The 17,572-nt window shown below is 43.8% G+C and overlaps 1 protein-coding gene across 1 annotated transcript in view; it reads right to left on the reverse strand.

Annotated features, from left to right (window-relative positions):
- Window positions 1-15,206, reverse strand: part of LOC131294130 (cell adhesion molecule Dscam2) — a 39,960-nt gene extending 24,754 nt beyond the window's left edge. The window contains exons 1-6 of the mRNA XM_058322175.1: window positions 14,888-15,206; window positions 9,480-9,641; window positions 9,235-9,381; window positions 7,356-7,473; window positions 2,941-3,389; window positions 1,539-1,683 (exon numbers count right to left, since the gene is read on the reverse strand). Coding sequence (XP_058178158.1) covers window positions 1,539-1,683; window positions 2,941-3,389; window positions 7,356-7,473; window positions 9,235-9,381; window positions 9,480-9,641; window positions 14,888-15,167 — 1,301 coding nt within the window. The 5' untranslated portion in view covers window positions 15,168-15,206. The remainder of the gene's footprint in view (window positions 1-1,538; window positions 1,684-2,940; window positions 3,390-7,355; window positions 7,474-9,234; window positions 9,382-9,479; window positions 9,642-14,887) is intronic.
- Window positions 15,207-17,572: the final 2,366 nt, after the last annotated feature.

The raw sequence follows: 17,572 nt of genomic DNA on the forward strand, positions 1-17,572 counted from the left end.
TCTGTTTGATTTTCAGCATGGTTTTGGGAGCAACGGAACGGTTTGTGTGTCGATCCCGGAAGCGAAATGTCAAAATATGATCTAACATGATGGATCGGATTTGAGTGTCCTTTTCTTTTATTTTTCGTGTTTTCATGTTGCGTTACGAATAGAAAACTCGTGAAGTCATGTTTATAAATGGGCGATTAGAAATTGAATGTTATAATGAAGCTGATTTTTTTTTAAATTAAAATTGACATTAAAGCCTGCGTACGAACACGCACCCAGAGGGTACCTAATGTACGAGAAGAAATTATAACGGTGATTACATAAACTCCCCCCCAGATCGGTTGTGGTTGGCTTCAGGTAGGGAATATCTTGCCCCCGGCCAGCAGCGCGGGGATGGAAAATCGGATCAACTTTGGCTTCAAAACGCACCGAACGCGCAGATCCCCGGATACAAGATGCCGTTAAATGACGTTGGCCGGATGTTGGCGGAGGCAAGAAGGAAATTATAAAAAATGATGCTCTAGTAAAACCCATCATTCCCTGTGCCGTTACGGGTCGCATCCGTTGGTGTGTGTGTGTGTGTGTGTGTGTGTGTGTGTGTGTGTGTATGTGCGCGGCTGCCGGTGACGGCAAAGGTCCCCACAGTCGGTGGTCGATGCGGTGCCAGCACGCTGGACCGGTACGCAGTGCGCTACCGTGGTTTGGTGCGGGGTGAAAACCGGGAAAGTGGGTCGATTGAAGGTTGGTGGAAAAAAAGTGGAATCCCATCCCAGCCACTCAAACGCCCCGTCAATGTCTGCTACAGCAAACATGAAGATAAACGAGATTATTCAAATATGGCCACGGGAAAATGAGAAAATGAGAAATAGAAATAGATCGCACCGAACCGAGTATTTGTACATGTATGTGTGTAGTTGTGTGCATGTTTCTATGGTGCTGGGTTGCTGGAAAAAAACCCAGTCTATTTCACCGATGCCATGTGGTGAAAATGGTGGGAACGAAATAATTCTATACTCCAAACTAAATATCCCGATGGAGCTGTTCTGCTTAAGGAACGATAAATCGAGAATTTTTTTTTAGTAAAAGTCGGGTAGTTTTTTTCACCTCACTACCAATCTTTAGTCAATTTCAATTTATATTTTGAATAGAGCAACAAGATTCCCTTTCAAGGATTAATGTTGAAAATGTTTTCGTCACACACAGTTTTCGCTATAAGTTAAATGGAGATAAAATATTATCGTTTTGAAACCAAAAAGTTTTTGTAAATATTTTCGTTTGATTGATTTTTGGCTTTGATAGAATTATGCAGCACCACATGTTTTATTAATTACAACTTAACGTAGAAGCGTAGTGGAATTTTAAATGCTTCTCCAACAAATGAACCATTCAACGAGTAGTGTTTGGTTGAGTAACTCTTATCTAATAATTTTTAGGCCCCTCATCAAATCCCACGATATTGATTTCATAAATAAAATCTTTAGAAGGTTGAACGATACAAAAGAAGAATTTCAGAACAAGTCCAGATTTAATGCATTCTAACTATATCTTACCTCCCATTCGTTGGCAGTGGAAATCCATCCAGTGTCCAGGAAATCTGGGGCGTCGGATTTCCCTGGGCGGAACACTTGAGCGAAACGGCCGGGCCGGGCTGCAGTGTTTGTTCGATGAAGCTGTACACCAGCGACGGGGGCGCATCTAGGGAGGGAGATGAGTCGAGAAGACCAACGGTCGGTGAAAGGGCAATAATTATCATAAATAACTTGGTCGACTTTCGCTAGCGCACGGCTCATCCAAGCGAGACACGATTTGGAAGGTTCGGCCGAAAAGGAAAACCTTCCGAGGGTATAAAAACGGGAAATAAAAGCATAGAAAACACACAGTACGATTCCTACGGTTGTCATTTTGTGGTTTCCATGCCGGCAACACTGCGGTGGAATGTCGGTGCGGCGCGCGGGTGGAAAATAATTTGCGGTCGAGCAAACGCGCCTCCAACATCCTGCGACCGGAAATTACCGGTCAAAGGATTCTTGGTCCGTCGGTTTGTTTATTTTACGCTGCCCACTTTTTCTTCATCTCCTCACGATCGGGCGTGCCGGCGAATGTACTAAATCTTTTAAAACATCAAGCCCACGCGACTGGTGACCCTTTTTTTTAATGGAAGGAGAAGGTGTTGACAAATCCCTTCTCAGTTTGTGCCGAAAAATTACCGTCATTAAAAAAACAAACAGGCGCGACAAAAGAAAAATAAAAGAACAGGGAAAACGTAAAACCGAAAAAGCAACCGCTTTTGGAGCTGGGGACGCAAAGCAAACGAACAACCGGGCGCTCTGAGGGTTTTGGGTTTGAAAATTATGCTTTATATTTTTATCCACCAAAAACCAGCAACCGAAAATTGCCACGAATGTTTTTTTTCTTCTTCTCGATTTTGGTTAAGTCGTCTTTGCTTAACCATTTCGGTTGCAAATTATTAATTCCACGAATGCCCACGCTGGTGGGGGATTTTAATTTTCTCAAACATCCGACCAAATAGGTGTCGGCGTTTTGTGGAAACATTTGGAGGAAAATCGTTTGTTGTAGAATCATGGACTGCAATAGATGCCGACGAGAGACGTTAAAAAAGAGCCCATTAACTGTTTTAGGATAATCATAAAAGCAATACGAAGGTGTAAATTATGAAAATGGAGGTCAAAGATTTTCATCGCACTGAAGAAACGGCCCGCGGCGCTTTCGTTTTTGAGCTTTTTCAAGATCCTTTCTAAATCTTCTCGGAAGGTTGCTCGGTGCTACCGTTTTTCTTCGCCCCAAGGGAGTCGATTCAGCTAATGCAAAATCTGATTAGCTTTCTAATAACCGAAGGCCCCCGCAAAAGGTTGACCGAGGCCATAATCGAGCTCGTGAAACCCGCAGGGGCTCAAAAATCTCATCCCAAGCTAATGAGCTTTCGCTACGTACCTCCCAGCTGCAGTTCGGCGGACGCCTGGAACGAGTCGCCCTCCTGGCGCCTTACCACGCACTGGTACATGCCCTTGTCCTCGCGCGTCACGCCCGTCACCTGAAGCGTGTCGCCCACGCGGCCCGAGCTGGGCAGCTGGCGGCCATCCTTGAACCAGACGATGTGCTGCGGCCCGGCCGCCATCCCATTGGCCGTGACGAGACACCGGAACTCGGCCGTGCCGCCCATGTGGACGCTCAGCACGTTCGGCGAAATCTCGACGTGGATCGGCGTGGACACGGTCAGGCGCAGGTCGGCGCTCGCCTCGCCACCCGCGTTCGACGCCGAACACTTGTAGACCCCGCCGTCCTCGCCGGTCACGGCCTCGATCGCCAGCACTGGCCCGAGCAGTCGTATCCGGGGCCCGGAGGAGACGGGGATCGGCTCCGGACCGTTGTGCGTGTACCATCTGTTGAGGCGATTTGAAACGAAAACACAATTTAAACCGGTGTTAAAATTATCAAGAAAAGATAAGAAAGATTTGCTGGTATAATCTGCCTTAGATATTTGGTTTACAACTTTGTCTTTAATCATTAAAATAGTTAGCATATAATAAAGTAGCCATTAGGAACCAAATCGAAAAAGTTTGTAGATTAAAAAGTTCAAACTATTCGACAATGTAAAACAATCACAATCAAAATGTAAAAATATCAGAGAAAAATGAAAAAGTATAAACATTATTTCTATAGTACACATTAATACATAAACTTGATTGATTAATAAGAAATTTGTAGAGCAATAAAGGTCAACCGATCGTATGTTAAATAAAATGACGTTGAATGTGTGTCGATCAAGATGTGCGGTAAGGCTGGGATGAGATGGAAAAGAGAAACTATCAAAAAACAACGAATAGAACAAGTTGTTTCTTCCTCCAACTTCAAAGCCTACTATGGTGAAAACTTTTCCAGTCCGGCTCGATTACAACCGATCGTGCAGTCGATTTCACAGCTTGTCGTCCCGCAGTCAATCGAATGTTGAAAATTAATTTCCGTCCGATTGAGCACCGCAAACATTCGCTGGGACGTGGGGACGAACAATGGCGCAGGAGGTGGGGTAGGATTGGGAGGAAAGGAATCAGAGTAAGACAACTGGCTAAAAAACACCGCGCTGGAACAAAAGTCGGATATCCTCGATTCGTTTACGCTCGGAAATAGGTACTAGAAAGTTTGAGCATCCGATGAAAGGGAACGCTGTGCTAGAGAGAGAGCGAGAGTGAGAGTAGGACCTTCGTTTTTTCTTGTTTTTTTCCTGGTTTCCACTTCCGGAACGCGCTGGATAACACGAGCTAGGAAGCTTAAAACTTGAATTTGGCAAGTTTGTGGTGGACGGTTTGGTTTTTTGTTACCAAAACCGATGGAACTCGTAAGACGTGTAGCCGGTAAGCCGCGAACGATGGACGAGCAAAAAGATCTCGATTTCATTTTCGATAAGTACTTTTCGATTGATTCCGATCGTTTTGAGGAAGTAAGTTTTGTTTGTAATGGTTTAGTTTTCAATTTGCTTGCTTGCTTGCTAAGTTTGTCGATTCACTTTTCTGACAACCTCGGGAGGTTACGTTCGAAAGGTGAAGGGTAAAATAAATGTTGCTGAATTTTTGAATGGCATTTTCCATCAGCACCCATCAGCACCAAAAACACGGGCTTCTGCTAATAACGTTTAATGTGCTCTCATAGAAGGGCCGAACTTATATTTTGCATTTCCATTTGCCGAGCGCCCAGCGGAACCGAACTCACTCTACACAAAGTCTGCGCAATAAATAAAACAATATTTAACGATTCTCGTAAAATTTAGCGCAACGCCAAAGTTTTTCCTGAGCTTTGTGGACCACGATTGGTGTTTTTTTTTGTTATTTCGTGTTATTTTTCCTTTGCCGTTGTGCTGCCGAAGCGCTTAAGCCGATAAACTTTAAGGCCCGAAACAAAACCGTGCCATTTACGATTTGCGGAAAATGAGCCGAAACTTTTCCCATTTCCGTCACGCAATCACGGAGGGAATTCAGCCAGTTTTAGTCGGCGGCACCAAGCGGGGGCGGGCGGACGAGCTCGACCTCGACGAAGGATGAAAGGAAGCGATGCCTTATTCCGGCAGCCGTAATTAGCAATCATTTACGAACGGGCGGAAATGAATATAATTGCAGTGGAGGATGCTGGCATTTGGGAGGGGGTTTGCTGCATAGGGGAGGGGTTATAGGTGCTAGGAGGAGCTTTCTTTGAGTCGTGTGCTTTGTGCAATCAAGGGTTAAGCACTAAGCTGATGAACTTGAGCCCAAGGTGATTAGAGAAAAGCGCCCGACCGGCCTGGATTGTAGCTAACCCCTTAGCGTCATTGGGTGAAGTTGGTCATGGGTTGAAAAAAGCAAAAACAGACCGGAATATCTGGTAATTGATGGGCAAAAGAGAGGCAAGCAATAGTGAAGCGAAACGAAGTAATGACAATACTGAATCAAATCCGCTGAAGCGAACGTTAATGAACGAGGGCTCCATCCATCAGCGCGTCGTGTTTTCAGCTCCCGAAAGGAAGTAACTCTCCTCGGACCGGTCGCCATTTGCAACTTTGTAGCATGAAATGTAGTTCACAAAGGCCAATATGAATGACGCAACGGAAAAGGGAAAAAGGATTGAAATCAACCATCCACTCGGGTGGGCCGTCAGGAGGTCACACTGACCTAAACCACCACCCGACGCAACACCTCCTGGCGGATGCGGAAGCAGGAAGGACGAGCGACAGAGTGTACCGTCTGGTGTCGACAGATGGATAATTGCTCGGAAAATATGGACGGCTTATGGGATGGGCTTCCAGCTCCCAGCGGCCGTACATTGTATTGGGGCGGCCGGCAAGTGCCAGGAGTGCTGTCACACTTTGGCCGATCACTTGCACCAACTCAAATTGACGTTTGATGATGATGATGTTTTGCTTTCCGTCTGACCTACGCCCGAGCCCGGGCTGATGGACAATTTGATCCATTCCAGAGGACCGGGGGACCGGAGCGAGCGGGCGCAAAATGAATGCACCAAATGGAAAACAACACACTCGGAAAAACACTCTAACGTAACGAAACGAGGGAAATTAGTGGCGAACAAGGGCGCAAAAGTGGGTTTGCCAATGGAAGAAGAACAAAAAAAAGGAAACGATACTGAAATGGAAATTGCCAAATCCAATTAATCATGATGATGCTGGATAGCAGACGTTGTCATTCGTTTTAAATTATCCCAAGTGGGCGACACGAACCAGGACACGCACAGCAAAGACAGGCCAAAGGCGTGGAAGGTTGTGATCTACTATGTTACATCGACGAACCGAATAGTGTCATTAAAGTGTAGGTCCGAAGCAAGAAACTCTAAAATTTAATTTTAGTTTTTGTTTTTATTTAACACTCGCAAGGGATAGTTAGTTTTAACCAGTAAACTTTTAACTTTATTAAAATAAAAATGTATGTACAATTTGTAAAGACATTTTTATTCAAAATATTTTTACCATAAAATCGAATCAAATTTTCATTCATCGTTTTCCATCGGCCCGTAGTAGAATCGGGCCTGTCTCGACTTAATTTGCAATGGAAATCAGTGCGGCATTTTCTCAGACGCTGTACTGAATTAATTTGGCCCCGTCGTTGTCAACCGAACGGGGCGAAAAAGCAAAGCAGGACGCTCGAAGGGTGGAACGGATGGGCTGCCGGCTGCGACGGAAGGTAACGGTTGGGTGAGCCGATCTGTAGGGCGTGCATGCGAACCGAAGCCGCCAGCCACGGATGTCTTATCAGGGCGAGAAGAAAATGTATGCGAATCTATTATTTTTTGTCCCACCATGCACAATGTGATAATCTAGGGAAATTGATGGAAAACATCGATTGGTGGCAAATATTCACGGATTTGTGCGGCGTTGGTTGGTTTTTTTTTTATGTGAGTTTGTGTGTGGTCTTTCGCCATTCGTCTAATCCATGAAATGTTTCCGAAAAGGATGGCGGAGTGTTTTAACATTGCCTCTAATGGTTGTCGAATAATCGAATGAATGGAAATTAATACAATAATCGTCTTTCTGGCAGTAAATGTGACGCGAAGGAACCTTCTGGGTTGAATTGAAAATAGGAATGGAAAGGAATTCAAAGCTTTTAAAAACATACACCAATTTGCTTTTCAAAATCGATTACCGTCACTTTGAGTTATATGAAAGCAGGCAAAGGAAACCGAAATGAAATTTTTAATGAATAATGAAATTCAATCGGTTACAAATTGAGGTAACAGTATTAAATTATGTTTGATGAGCTAAGTTTAAATAAAAATATATAATACTAAAAACCTACAATGATTTCAGATATTCGATGATGGTGAAGAGAACTAAGAAAAGCCACAAAAGCTACGGAAAAAAGGAAACTTACCGATACTCCGGCGAGGGACAGCCTTGGGCGACGCACAGCAGCACGGCACCTTCGTCCTGCGAGACGGACACGTGTGACGTATGTTCGACGACACTTGGCGAAACTATTCCTCGTTGCTCTGTGGTTGGAAAAGAGGAGGAAAAGAAAAAGAAAAGAACAAAGAACAGCTACAGGTCATTTGTGGCCAACATCAAATGAAGCATAAAGTCTCCCCGAGATAGAGAGAGAGGGGGGAGCACCGTTTAACGCCCTAACGGCGTTCATTAAGTACTTGTGGAGAAAGCACGGTGCGGCGATGTAAGAAAGGATTTTTTGAAGAACTGAACGCAACTTAAGTCATTAAATGCGGTAGTGTGTAATTACTTTGATAATTATGTTTCCACTTGAGACTTTGCTTGGTCGAGCGTGTTTTATTGTAAGCACAAAACAGTACGAGGGATATTAGTGGTTTGATACAAACTTACATACTGCTATTGGAACAAATGCAGAAAAGTAATCGAGAAAAGAATAAAATTGCTAATTTGTCTTCCCACTTCTGCTGAATTCCGTGTAGTAATATTTTTCAACGATCATGTCACTAAGCGTTTCAATTTGTAGTCTTTTATTCTTAGCTAAAAGTGCTGACAAAAAAGAAAATGCCACCCATCTTCCGCACGTTATCCTTTGCCTATCAAACCCTGATGCCGTTACGTTGAAGATTTAATCCCATTGTTATGATGAAGCGTGAAATAAATGTTATGCTGTAAGCTTTTCGACCCTATGACGCTCGCAGAACGGTAGTTGCTGGGTGGGTAGCAAGAAAAAGGTAATGTCCGTTAGCATCAAAGGCTCATGTGAAAGAAACGGGGAGAAAAAATAGACGAACACAAAACACAGCGCCCCCGGAACGGTGCAATTGCACGAAGCGTCCAGCATTTTGTTTCATTTCCCATTTGGCCCGGCATCTATCCCATTAGAGCTTGGCACTCACGAGAAGTTGCACACGTTCGGGTTCCAACCGACCGACGCTTACGCAAGCTGACATAAGCTGATTTTGGAGCATGGGCTAGTGAAGAGTTGAAAAAAAAACATAGAACTGCCAACTACTGGAAAGGAATCGTCTCCGCGAACGAAACGGAAACGGATCTTTCTCGTCGAAAGTGTCATGCTGTCCGTTAGTCCAGCGGCCCGTACCAGTAGCGCTTCACTTGGAGCGCTTTCCTTTGCCTTTCAGCGAAGTGAAAACTACCGGCCAGTAGTTCCCGGTTCGTCTTCTGTCCGGTGGTAGTTTTTCAGACGACGTGGAAACTTATGACAGCAGTCTCGCTTGGAGCGCCCCAAATGGGATCTTTTCCTGACCGGTGGGTGAAAAAAGTGGCAAAAGAACAGTGGAAAAGAGAGCAAAAAAACATTCTAAAAACACAGTCGAGAGATGGTGGCGTTTCAAGAGTTCGATGGAAGTTTTCCCCCGACACGTTACACTTCAGGCGAACGATGTTCTACTTAAACTATCCGATAAACGGTCGCCCATCCAGACGGTTATCTTCGAACGGGGAGTCAAAAGGGACGAATCTTAGGTGCGTTTGTTTGGGAAGGTAGGCAGGGAGCACCCTGCTTACTTTGTGTGTGTGCCGCAATGGTGTTGGAGTTTTATTTGCTCGAACAAATCACAGTAAATGCAGCTGAAGTGGTTGTGCACTCCGATGGAGTGTGGTTCCTGCGAATTGACGTATGCAGCTTGTACCCGACGTCCCGTGTGACAGTTAAGGAAATGGTGCCATTTTTTAGCAACGCTGATGTACTATCGCTTACGAGCAAACCACATCTGCGACATGGCAAAGGCAAAGGGGGAGTCTTCCACGTAGATGGTTACAGCAGGGAATTTCCCTCCGATACTTACCGTTCATGCGAATCTTGGCCGAATTGCTCGTGACGACTTGCCTCGTGAGCTTGTGCATCGTCCGACACCGATAGGAAGGATACCGATCATTATACTCTAGATTGTGTATCAGCAACTCGCCAGTCGGCAGCAGGTGGTACTTGCCATCTACAAGTGGAAAAGGTAGAACAAGTAGAAACGGACGCATCATTGCCATACATCTTCGAGGATTGCCATAGGGGAATATTTTCGCGCGCGTTGCTTACCTCCCTGCAGCGATGGGTAAATGTAAAATGCCGGCTCCTGCACCCAGGACACGACCCGTACTAACTCCTTAACAAAATTAGGCACTACGCAACGCAGGATCGCGGTGCAGCCGCGGGAAGCTGCCAGCACTTCAACATCAACTTTGTATGCTTGAGCAACCACTGAAATAAACAAAAATATATGGGATTAGTTTTTCGTCGATATTTTACAACAGAATAGTAAAATTAATATTGCTCCAAACCACCAGGTTGTATGTGGTTAAACTACAATAAGGAACAAATGGATAAAGAACCATCCCTGAGCTGGAAGTATGTACAGATAAATTTCATATGTCACTGCGATGGCATACATTTGGACGCATGCAATATTTTATGGCAGAGTATTCCGACTGCTTATGGCAAAATCATCTATTTAGGTTGTGCTTCTATTACTATTTTTGAAACGATTGGGTTTTATTGGTCTGAACATGTCTATGTATGTCGTACACTTGCAGTCAAATTTATTTTATTTCACAGTTATGTTCTACGTGGTACAAACAAATGGCTTTTTGGAAACCTTTCCAAGGGGGCTTGCTATATATGCGATAATTCTGACATATTATCAAGGATAAAGATCCAATTCGAATATCATTGGATACACATATCATCGTGACCCTTTTCTACCTTTCTATCGCCATACTAGAAGTTCCCTACAAACAGGCAGGACTATCGGTCACATCCGAAATAACATTAATGAGCACGAATGTTTCATCCCTCGATGACTTGTTTCGTTTTATTGCTGATCCTTCGTGCCGAAACACACAAAAAGCGTTTATGAGTCCACAAAGAAGAATTGTACCGACGCCGTTAAAGAATGGAGCTGGGATGCCTGTGGAAACCAATCGACCATTTCCTAGCTTCGGGCCAAAAAGTCATAGACCATGTTTTCCATCCTTGCCTTTCGATAGCTCCAACACGCTTTGCCGTTGTCATAAAAAGTAAATAATTTTCTCCCCGGCTGTCTCCTTTCCTGTGACGAGTTTGCTCGCAGCGAAGACTGTGGGAAACATTTGCCAGCGGTTTATAAACCCTCCTCCGGAGAGGTCGCGCGAGAAAAGAAAACCCCCTCCCCCCCCCCCCCTTTTCTACTGTGTACCTGCGATCCCCCCTTGAGGGTGTGCGCATCCGCCAGGGGATCTCGTTTGCGAACCCAATCACATTTCGAAAAATAAAACGGATCCTTATTATTTCGTTACATTCGTCATAATCAATGTAACACCTGATATGTTGGGATGTACCCGGCCACGGGGAGGACAGTTGCTAGGGAGGTCTATTTTTCCGTCCCATTTGTCCCCCGCCCCAGGCGGGTTGATTGGGTTTGTTAGGCTTGCGTTACTCGTGTCCTTTCGATTACATGGCTAATGTAAGGGAGAAAACCTCTTTATCCGGCAAAACGGCGATAGTCTGCCGTAAGGCAGGTTCTTATCGGAATCCTTTTTTCCCTTTTGGGGAAGCTTTCCCATTTGGATGCGCACGTTTCTGTGCTGTCAATAAAAACTTTTCAAATGGCCACGTTGCAAATGTTGATACCTTTAGTTTAGATTGCCGATTCCGTAGGAATAGCAAAGTCACTACCAAAACCAAAGATTTCTTTTTGTATAAACTTTCAGATAAGAGAGTTTTGCTTAATCGACTTTTTTAGCATTTGCCTTGAATGTATTACTGTGCAGGCAGAACATTTTCGTTTCCTTGCGAAAACAAAATTCTTTCCATCCACCTTATTCAAACCATATTTTTTTGTTTTTATCCACAATTGTTATTATCCTGTAGCGAACAGGCTTTTCTTTTGAATGTGAATCACTTTGGAATTACTCGGCAGGTGAAAGAGATGCTTTTGGTATACAATTTCGCTTGCCGGCGGTACCTGTCTGACCTCGGGACGCGCTGCATCAAACTAAGACACAGGTTGCAGATGAAAAGGGCTAGATCTCTGTGTTTGTGGACATTTAGTGGATGGGGAGGGATGTGAAAAGAGTGGGCAAAAATGTTGCAAAAGAAAGCCCGCCCGTGAGGTGAATTTACGCGGAGGCAAACTCCCGAGTAATTAAGCGTCGGTCGCACGGCAGCCTTTCGTCTCGGTTGGACACCACGCATAATGGCCCGGGCCGTGTCCCATCGGATCACTGTGGGGGAGGGAGGGGGTTGGGGGTGCGGGTTTTGGTGGAGTTTCAGACCGACTTCGAAGTAATTAGCGAGCGTACGAAGCACTAGCTGCGACGACGGCCGGCTAGCTCTTATCCACCCGGTCTTTGTCGACATGATTTCACCTTAAGCTTGGATGTAAACGAACTTTTTGCCAAAACACACACACAGACACACAAAACGGGCGGGAAACGAGCAAAGCCAAAAATGCCGTACCGAGAATCGGAGGGCCGACAGCAAGGCGAACCAAAGGAAAGAAAAAAGAAATGCGTAAGCAATGTCCGCTCCCGGTTCCCGCAACGCGCCCCGCGGGAACTCGCCCGGGGAGTGCAATCACCTTGGCAAAACAAATTCGTTCGCTTTGCGGACGGGACCGGAACCGGGTCCACCCATCCGTTCCGACGCCCGACCGGTGTTGGTTCATTAGAGGACTTCTCGACGTGTTTCCGACCGGTTGGGTTTTGCCATCGGTTTCAGCCATTTTTTTTGCCATTTCGTTTCCATCCGCTTCGTTGCCTGTCCCCCGCGCCACCCATTGCCGGTTGTCCGGATGCCGCTGGCAAATGGCGCAGGGTTTCAGCTTTTATATTATTTTTTTCGCGGTGTTTTTCCCACCCAACGAGAGTTAGTTTTTCGTTTTTTTCCCTGATTTTTATTTATTTCACTCTCTGCCCGTTCCGGTGGGATGGGCTGGCCGTGGTTTTCGACTCCATTGTGCCAAAGATATGCAACTTTTTCATCTCGCTTCGTTTGCCGGTTTTAATTACAAACACTCCAACAGGATCGTCCGCGTGTTCAACATGGACCGAGCTCGTTAGAATGTTGCGCCGGTGCAATAGTTTAAAAAATAATTCCCAGACCAGTTTGTTTCGTAAATACTAGAGGTGGATCATGTGAAGGGTTTGATGGAGGAGGGTATGGAAATTGAATTAGGCGTTGTTGTTCAGCAAAGCGCATTATTCTTTCAAAGCTTAAGACATGACTTTTCGTTTGTTGCTGATCCTACCGTAAGGTGTGTTGGAAAACAAATAGGTATGCAAATTTGTTTATTTTTAAACTGCGCTCAACATGTTCCAGAAGTATCTAACCCCATTTGTCAAGACTTTTGATAACCCGATTGATATTGAATAAATTTAAAGCTAATCTTTCCTGAATGTCACAATTGTGGAATGGTCAAGTATGATTATTAATTCAAGGCAGTAAATTTAAATGTTTTCAGATTCTTTTTTGAGGCTCCTGAGTTAAACGATTAAAAAAAATGCCCACACAAAGTTAATCTATTTCGCGTTATTTCCTTTTGCATCGTTTCTTCATACAGTGGATGCTTGGGAAATTCAATTACTCCGAGCCGTTTCATTCTGATGGTTCGACTCTTTCAAAGTTGCACGGATTAAAGCAAGTGAAACAGTCCACACAACGGGGGGTAGCAAATGTGAAGGTGTACAGGGGCAAGCCTGCTTCGACTTTATTTTCCTTTGACGGTGGGACCATTTTTCACCGCTCTTAATCCGTTCACCAGCCAACCATTTCATCAATTTACTCCGTCCCGATTCATTATCCAATTATGCAAAATTCCTTGCCGTGTGCAGAAAATTGTTGGCCGGTTCACTAGGAACGAACATCGGCGATGGTTTCTGTGCTTTCCAAAGCCTCGTGTGGTCCGTTTTATTACATGAGCCACGGAGCGCACTCATGGCGCAAAGTGTGAGTGTGGATGCTGACAACATTTGAGTACGGGAATATTTTGCCACGGCTATGAATATGCTTCCCAGTGGGCGCAGCGGCATATGTTCTGCAATTTTTGCCGTGAATCACAAGCTATCGGAAGGAGAACGGCTAGAAAATGTCTAGTTTTGTTCATGTTTGCATGGTCCAATGTGTTGAAAACAGGAACACATACAAGAAGTGACCAGTTTTTTTGTTTCGTTCTCTTTGTATGCTAAAACCAACGATTTCGGTATATCTTTTGCTATTTTGCTTAAAATAATCTTATTTAGCAGGCATAACTTAACAAAGCTACTTGACTGTAAAAGGAACTATCTAATTTAACTGTAAAAGTTTGAATGCTTGTTACGTTGGTAATCTCATTTCGAATGTCGATTGTCGAAAGTCGCATGTGTTCCATTTTTTAAATTAAAGATATGGTGCTCATTCATGAAAACTATCGATTACCTTTCATTAGAAAACCTATATTATTTTCTAAAAATACTCGATCTTATCTTGGCGCCCTGCCCAAAAACTACTCATAACGTTCACGAACTCTTTTAAAATTAATTGTTCCGTTAGTTTCGGTGAGTTTTTCCCATATAAATGCTTATGACCATCGAACACCATTGATAAATTGAGACAACACTACTCACTCGCGATGCTTAAACATCTGTACCTTGGCCGGGCCATGGTTCGAGATGGGCAACCATCGTTGGCCTCACGTTTGTGTCAAGTCACGCTATCCGTCACCACGAGGCGCACTTTGAAATTCTTCTATGGGAATTGGGATGAGAAAACTTTTCACGATGCCATGGCACGAACGCACGGTGGTTTAAGTGAGTGGATTTATGCCAACATAATTAAACTGCAACCAACCATTTCTAAGCTCATAAAAAGCATACCTTATGTTTAATTAATTGTATGAAGTAAATGATTTAATTATTTAAGGCCTAGATCGACACTTTCTTATTTATTTTAGAAGCATGGTTGGTGGCCTGACTACCCTTCGATTATTATTCTAATTTTAATCCCATTGTTGGGAAAATTTTCCGGTGCTTGGTCCACTGTGAAAAACACTCCCTGTATCGCTGGGAAAAAGAGACCGGTCGGCAAGGATCTCTGCCAGCCGTGACGAACGACAGACGAAACAACAAACACAAACAATGGTGTATTGCTGCGTGTCAGGAAAAAGACCGCGAAAAGCGAACCCCCTTCCCCCCAGGAGAGGGGTTCATGGGCGTACCGTAGTTCGTGCCTCGGTTGAAGTTCGAGTTGGCCGGGGTCGAAAGGAAATGTGTCGGAAAAGATTCGAAGATTAAGAGAGTAAAAATTCCGGAATTAATTCCAATCACGTAGCACGAGATTTTCTCGTTTATAATGTGATTGAGAGCGTGTTCGAGCGGAACCGGAAAAGTTGCCGTCTCCCTTCTCTTGGTTCTCGTTGCCTCCTTCCGCTGTCCTGGCCGGTGTGAAGTGTTCGTCTGTTGTACTATTGGGCGGAAATTGAATGGGAAACCTACCTGCCCGGACCTGCACGTCCCGCGAGATCACCCGCCCGACGGTGTTCGACGCCACGCATCGATAGATTGTACTGTGGATGTCCTGCCGGTAGGCGGCGGCAGGGAAGGGCAGCAACACCAGCGTCCCGTTGCGCAGGACCCGCCGGACGCCGCCGACGTCGCCGACGGACGTCCCGTCCACCGACAGCCAGTCGATCGAGGGTTGCGGACTGCCGGAGGCGGAACAGTCCAGCCAGCCGCCGGAGGAGTTGGAGAACTCGAGCCGTGACGGTGGTTCCATCACGAACGACGGTCCCCGGAGGTGCGAATCGAATGCCACCGACAGTTCTGTGGAGGAAAAGTGGAGAAGGTAGGAAAATAGAGTTAGAGTTGAGCATAAAATATCATTAGTGTTGTACGGACGCGAAACGAAGCTTGAGTTAGATATTGAAAGTCAAAATTGGCTTCCTTTGGTAGGAACGTTGTGCAAAAAACCAGGCCCTCATTTTGCATTGAACGCTTGGACAGATTTTGTGCCTGGGTTTGGTTCTGTAAATAAGTCTAATCGGTAAAACTAATTAAAAGTCAACAATCACGGCCCAGCCGGAAGTTTCGCACCCGGAGACGATAATTAAGTTTTGTTTATTCGCTCGAATCTTGCCGTCAAGAAACCGTCTCGTACACTGCTCGTAGCGGTAGACAAAAGACACTCGGCGGCAAACCGACGTTGCAAATCGGGTGGTTTGTTGTCAATATTGTCGTATCGTACGCGAATCGGTTCTCAATTCTGCGAATTCCAACGACAACATTCCACCCTCGAGCTGTGTTGAGCTACAATAACAAAGCCTTCCCGGGTTGGCCAAGAAAGAGATGATATAAACAAAGTGGAGTGAGTATGACGAGAGAGAGCGAGAGAAAGGAATGAAGAGTGAAAGCGAACGAAAGAGAAAAAAACCGATGGAACCGTTACTGCCTACGGCACGCAAGTGTACATACTGAACCTCAAATTGATGAATGTTAACCGCCTGTTAATTCAATACCGAACCGACGTGGTTGTCGGCAAATATTGGTATACTTGGCTTCGGGTGGATTATTAGGGTTGCATAATAATGTATGCGATTGTCGTTAGAGCAAGACGTTAAAGTTCTTGCACACATTGCCAATGTTGGCGCCAACTTTCACTGCCAATATGCAGATTCTATGGTATCGCCATCTGTCGGAAAAAATTGCAACCAAATCTTGCTCAACCAAAAAATTTTGGTTGCAACCTCGCCAATGTTTGACAATTCAATATTACCTAGTACAGAAATGGTAAACAAACCAGTATACCAAGCGTAAACAACCATTCGCATTCAAACACAACTGGTGTTGTTTATTTTTAATGTAAAAACGAGTATAGAATGAAATTTAAAACAATGTTGTCGTCGCCAACTTGTCGACAACTTGCGCTGATACTTCACACATGAGCAATGCCAAGGTAAGCTATTCTGACAGAAAAACAGAGGTTGTCAAGTATTGCTTTGGTATTACCTTGGCAGGCATTGCTCAGGTGTGCAAGAGTTTTTAGCATGTGGGATGTTGGATGTGGGGAGCCTGACATGGAAGTTGTTTCTTCCAATTTTAGAAGTCTCTTGCGTTTACAAAACTTGCCTAAAGTGCTTGGCAAAAATTAAAGTGTTCTTAGCTGGTTAAAAACTATGTTAAAGAAGGTATTATGAATGAAATTATTGATACACAATCACAAAACACCATGCGTCTCCATTGAACTGATGATGGTCAATATTTTGTGGTTAAGATGGTTTTTTTTATGTTTGTTGGCAAAGATAATTTGTAGTATTAATATTAAAACTCATAAGGACTGCTTTGAATGCACTTTTTTTCAAAATTCCTTATAGTGTATTCCTAGGTCAGTTTACATCGAGCTTTTAAATCCATTTGGAAGAGATTGTTCAGATAAATACTATTTCTTGAATATGTTTATTTCTCACGATTCTCGTTTGCTTTAACCTTAAACTAGTAAACGAATAATAATCAAGCATTATTATTGTTTAAATGATCAAATTTGACTACAGACAAACTGTTTTGTAATACGAGAAACAGAACTGTACTTAAAAATTCCATTAAATGTTTACTTTGTTTCATCGAAAAACAAAAACCAAAGCTGTTTATGAAACTGAATATAGGAACTATAACCACTGGTTACTGCTTTTTGAAGTCCACGAAGCAGATTCCATAAACGAAGCAGATTCAAACAAAATAGACGATTTAGTTATTTAATGTAAACCACCAGGCGCCTCCATGTCCGAATCGATTAGTTAATATTAAAACTAATTTGTTTGGAAAGCCAGCGCTAAGGGTTGTATAACTTTTCAAGTAATGCAAATTTTATACTAATGAACATTACATGGGTTATAATGTTGATCGATTATAACTTCTTTTTCATTTAGGGACATTATTATGTAAAATAAATTTTCATAAGAAATACGGGTTAATAATTTTTTTTGACAGATATGTTAGATATGGAAAAGGTAGCTTTGACAATCTTTTATTAATATTTTTATTTTCATGAAGTTTTAGTTGAATCGTAACCTTCTATTTCTATCGACAAGTTTTATTGCTTATTTTTTCAACATTGAAATATTTCACGTTATCATAAACCACCAGGCGTCTCCATTTGTATTTGGTCCTTTCGATTGGTCGATTTAA

This window comes from Anopheles ziemanni, chromosome 2, assembly GCF_943734765.1.
Source record: "Anopheles ziemanni chromosome 2, idAnoZiCoDA_A2_x.2, whole genome shotgun sequence".
NCBI lineage: Eukaryota > Metazoa > Arthropoda > Insecta > Diptera > Culicidae > Anopheles > Anopheles ziemanni.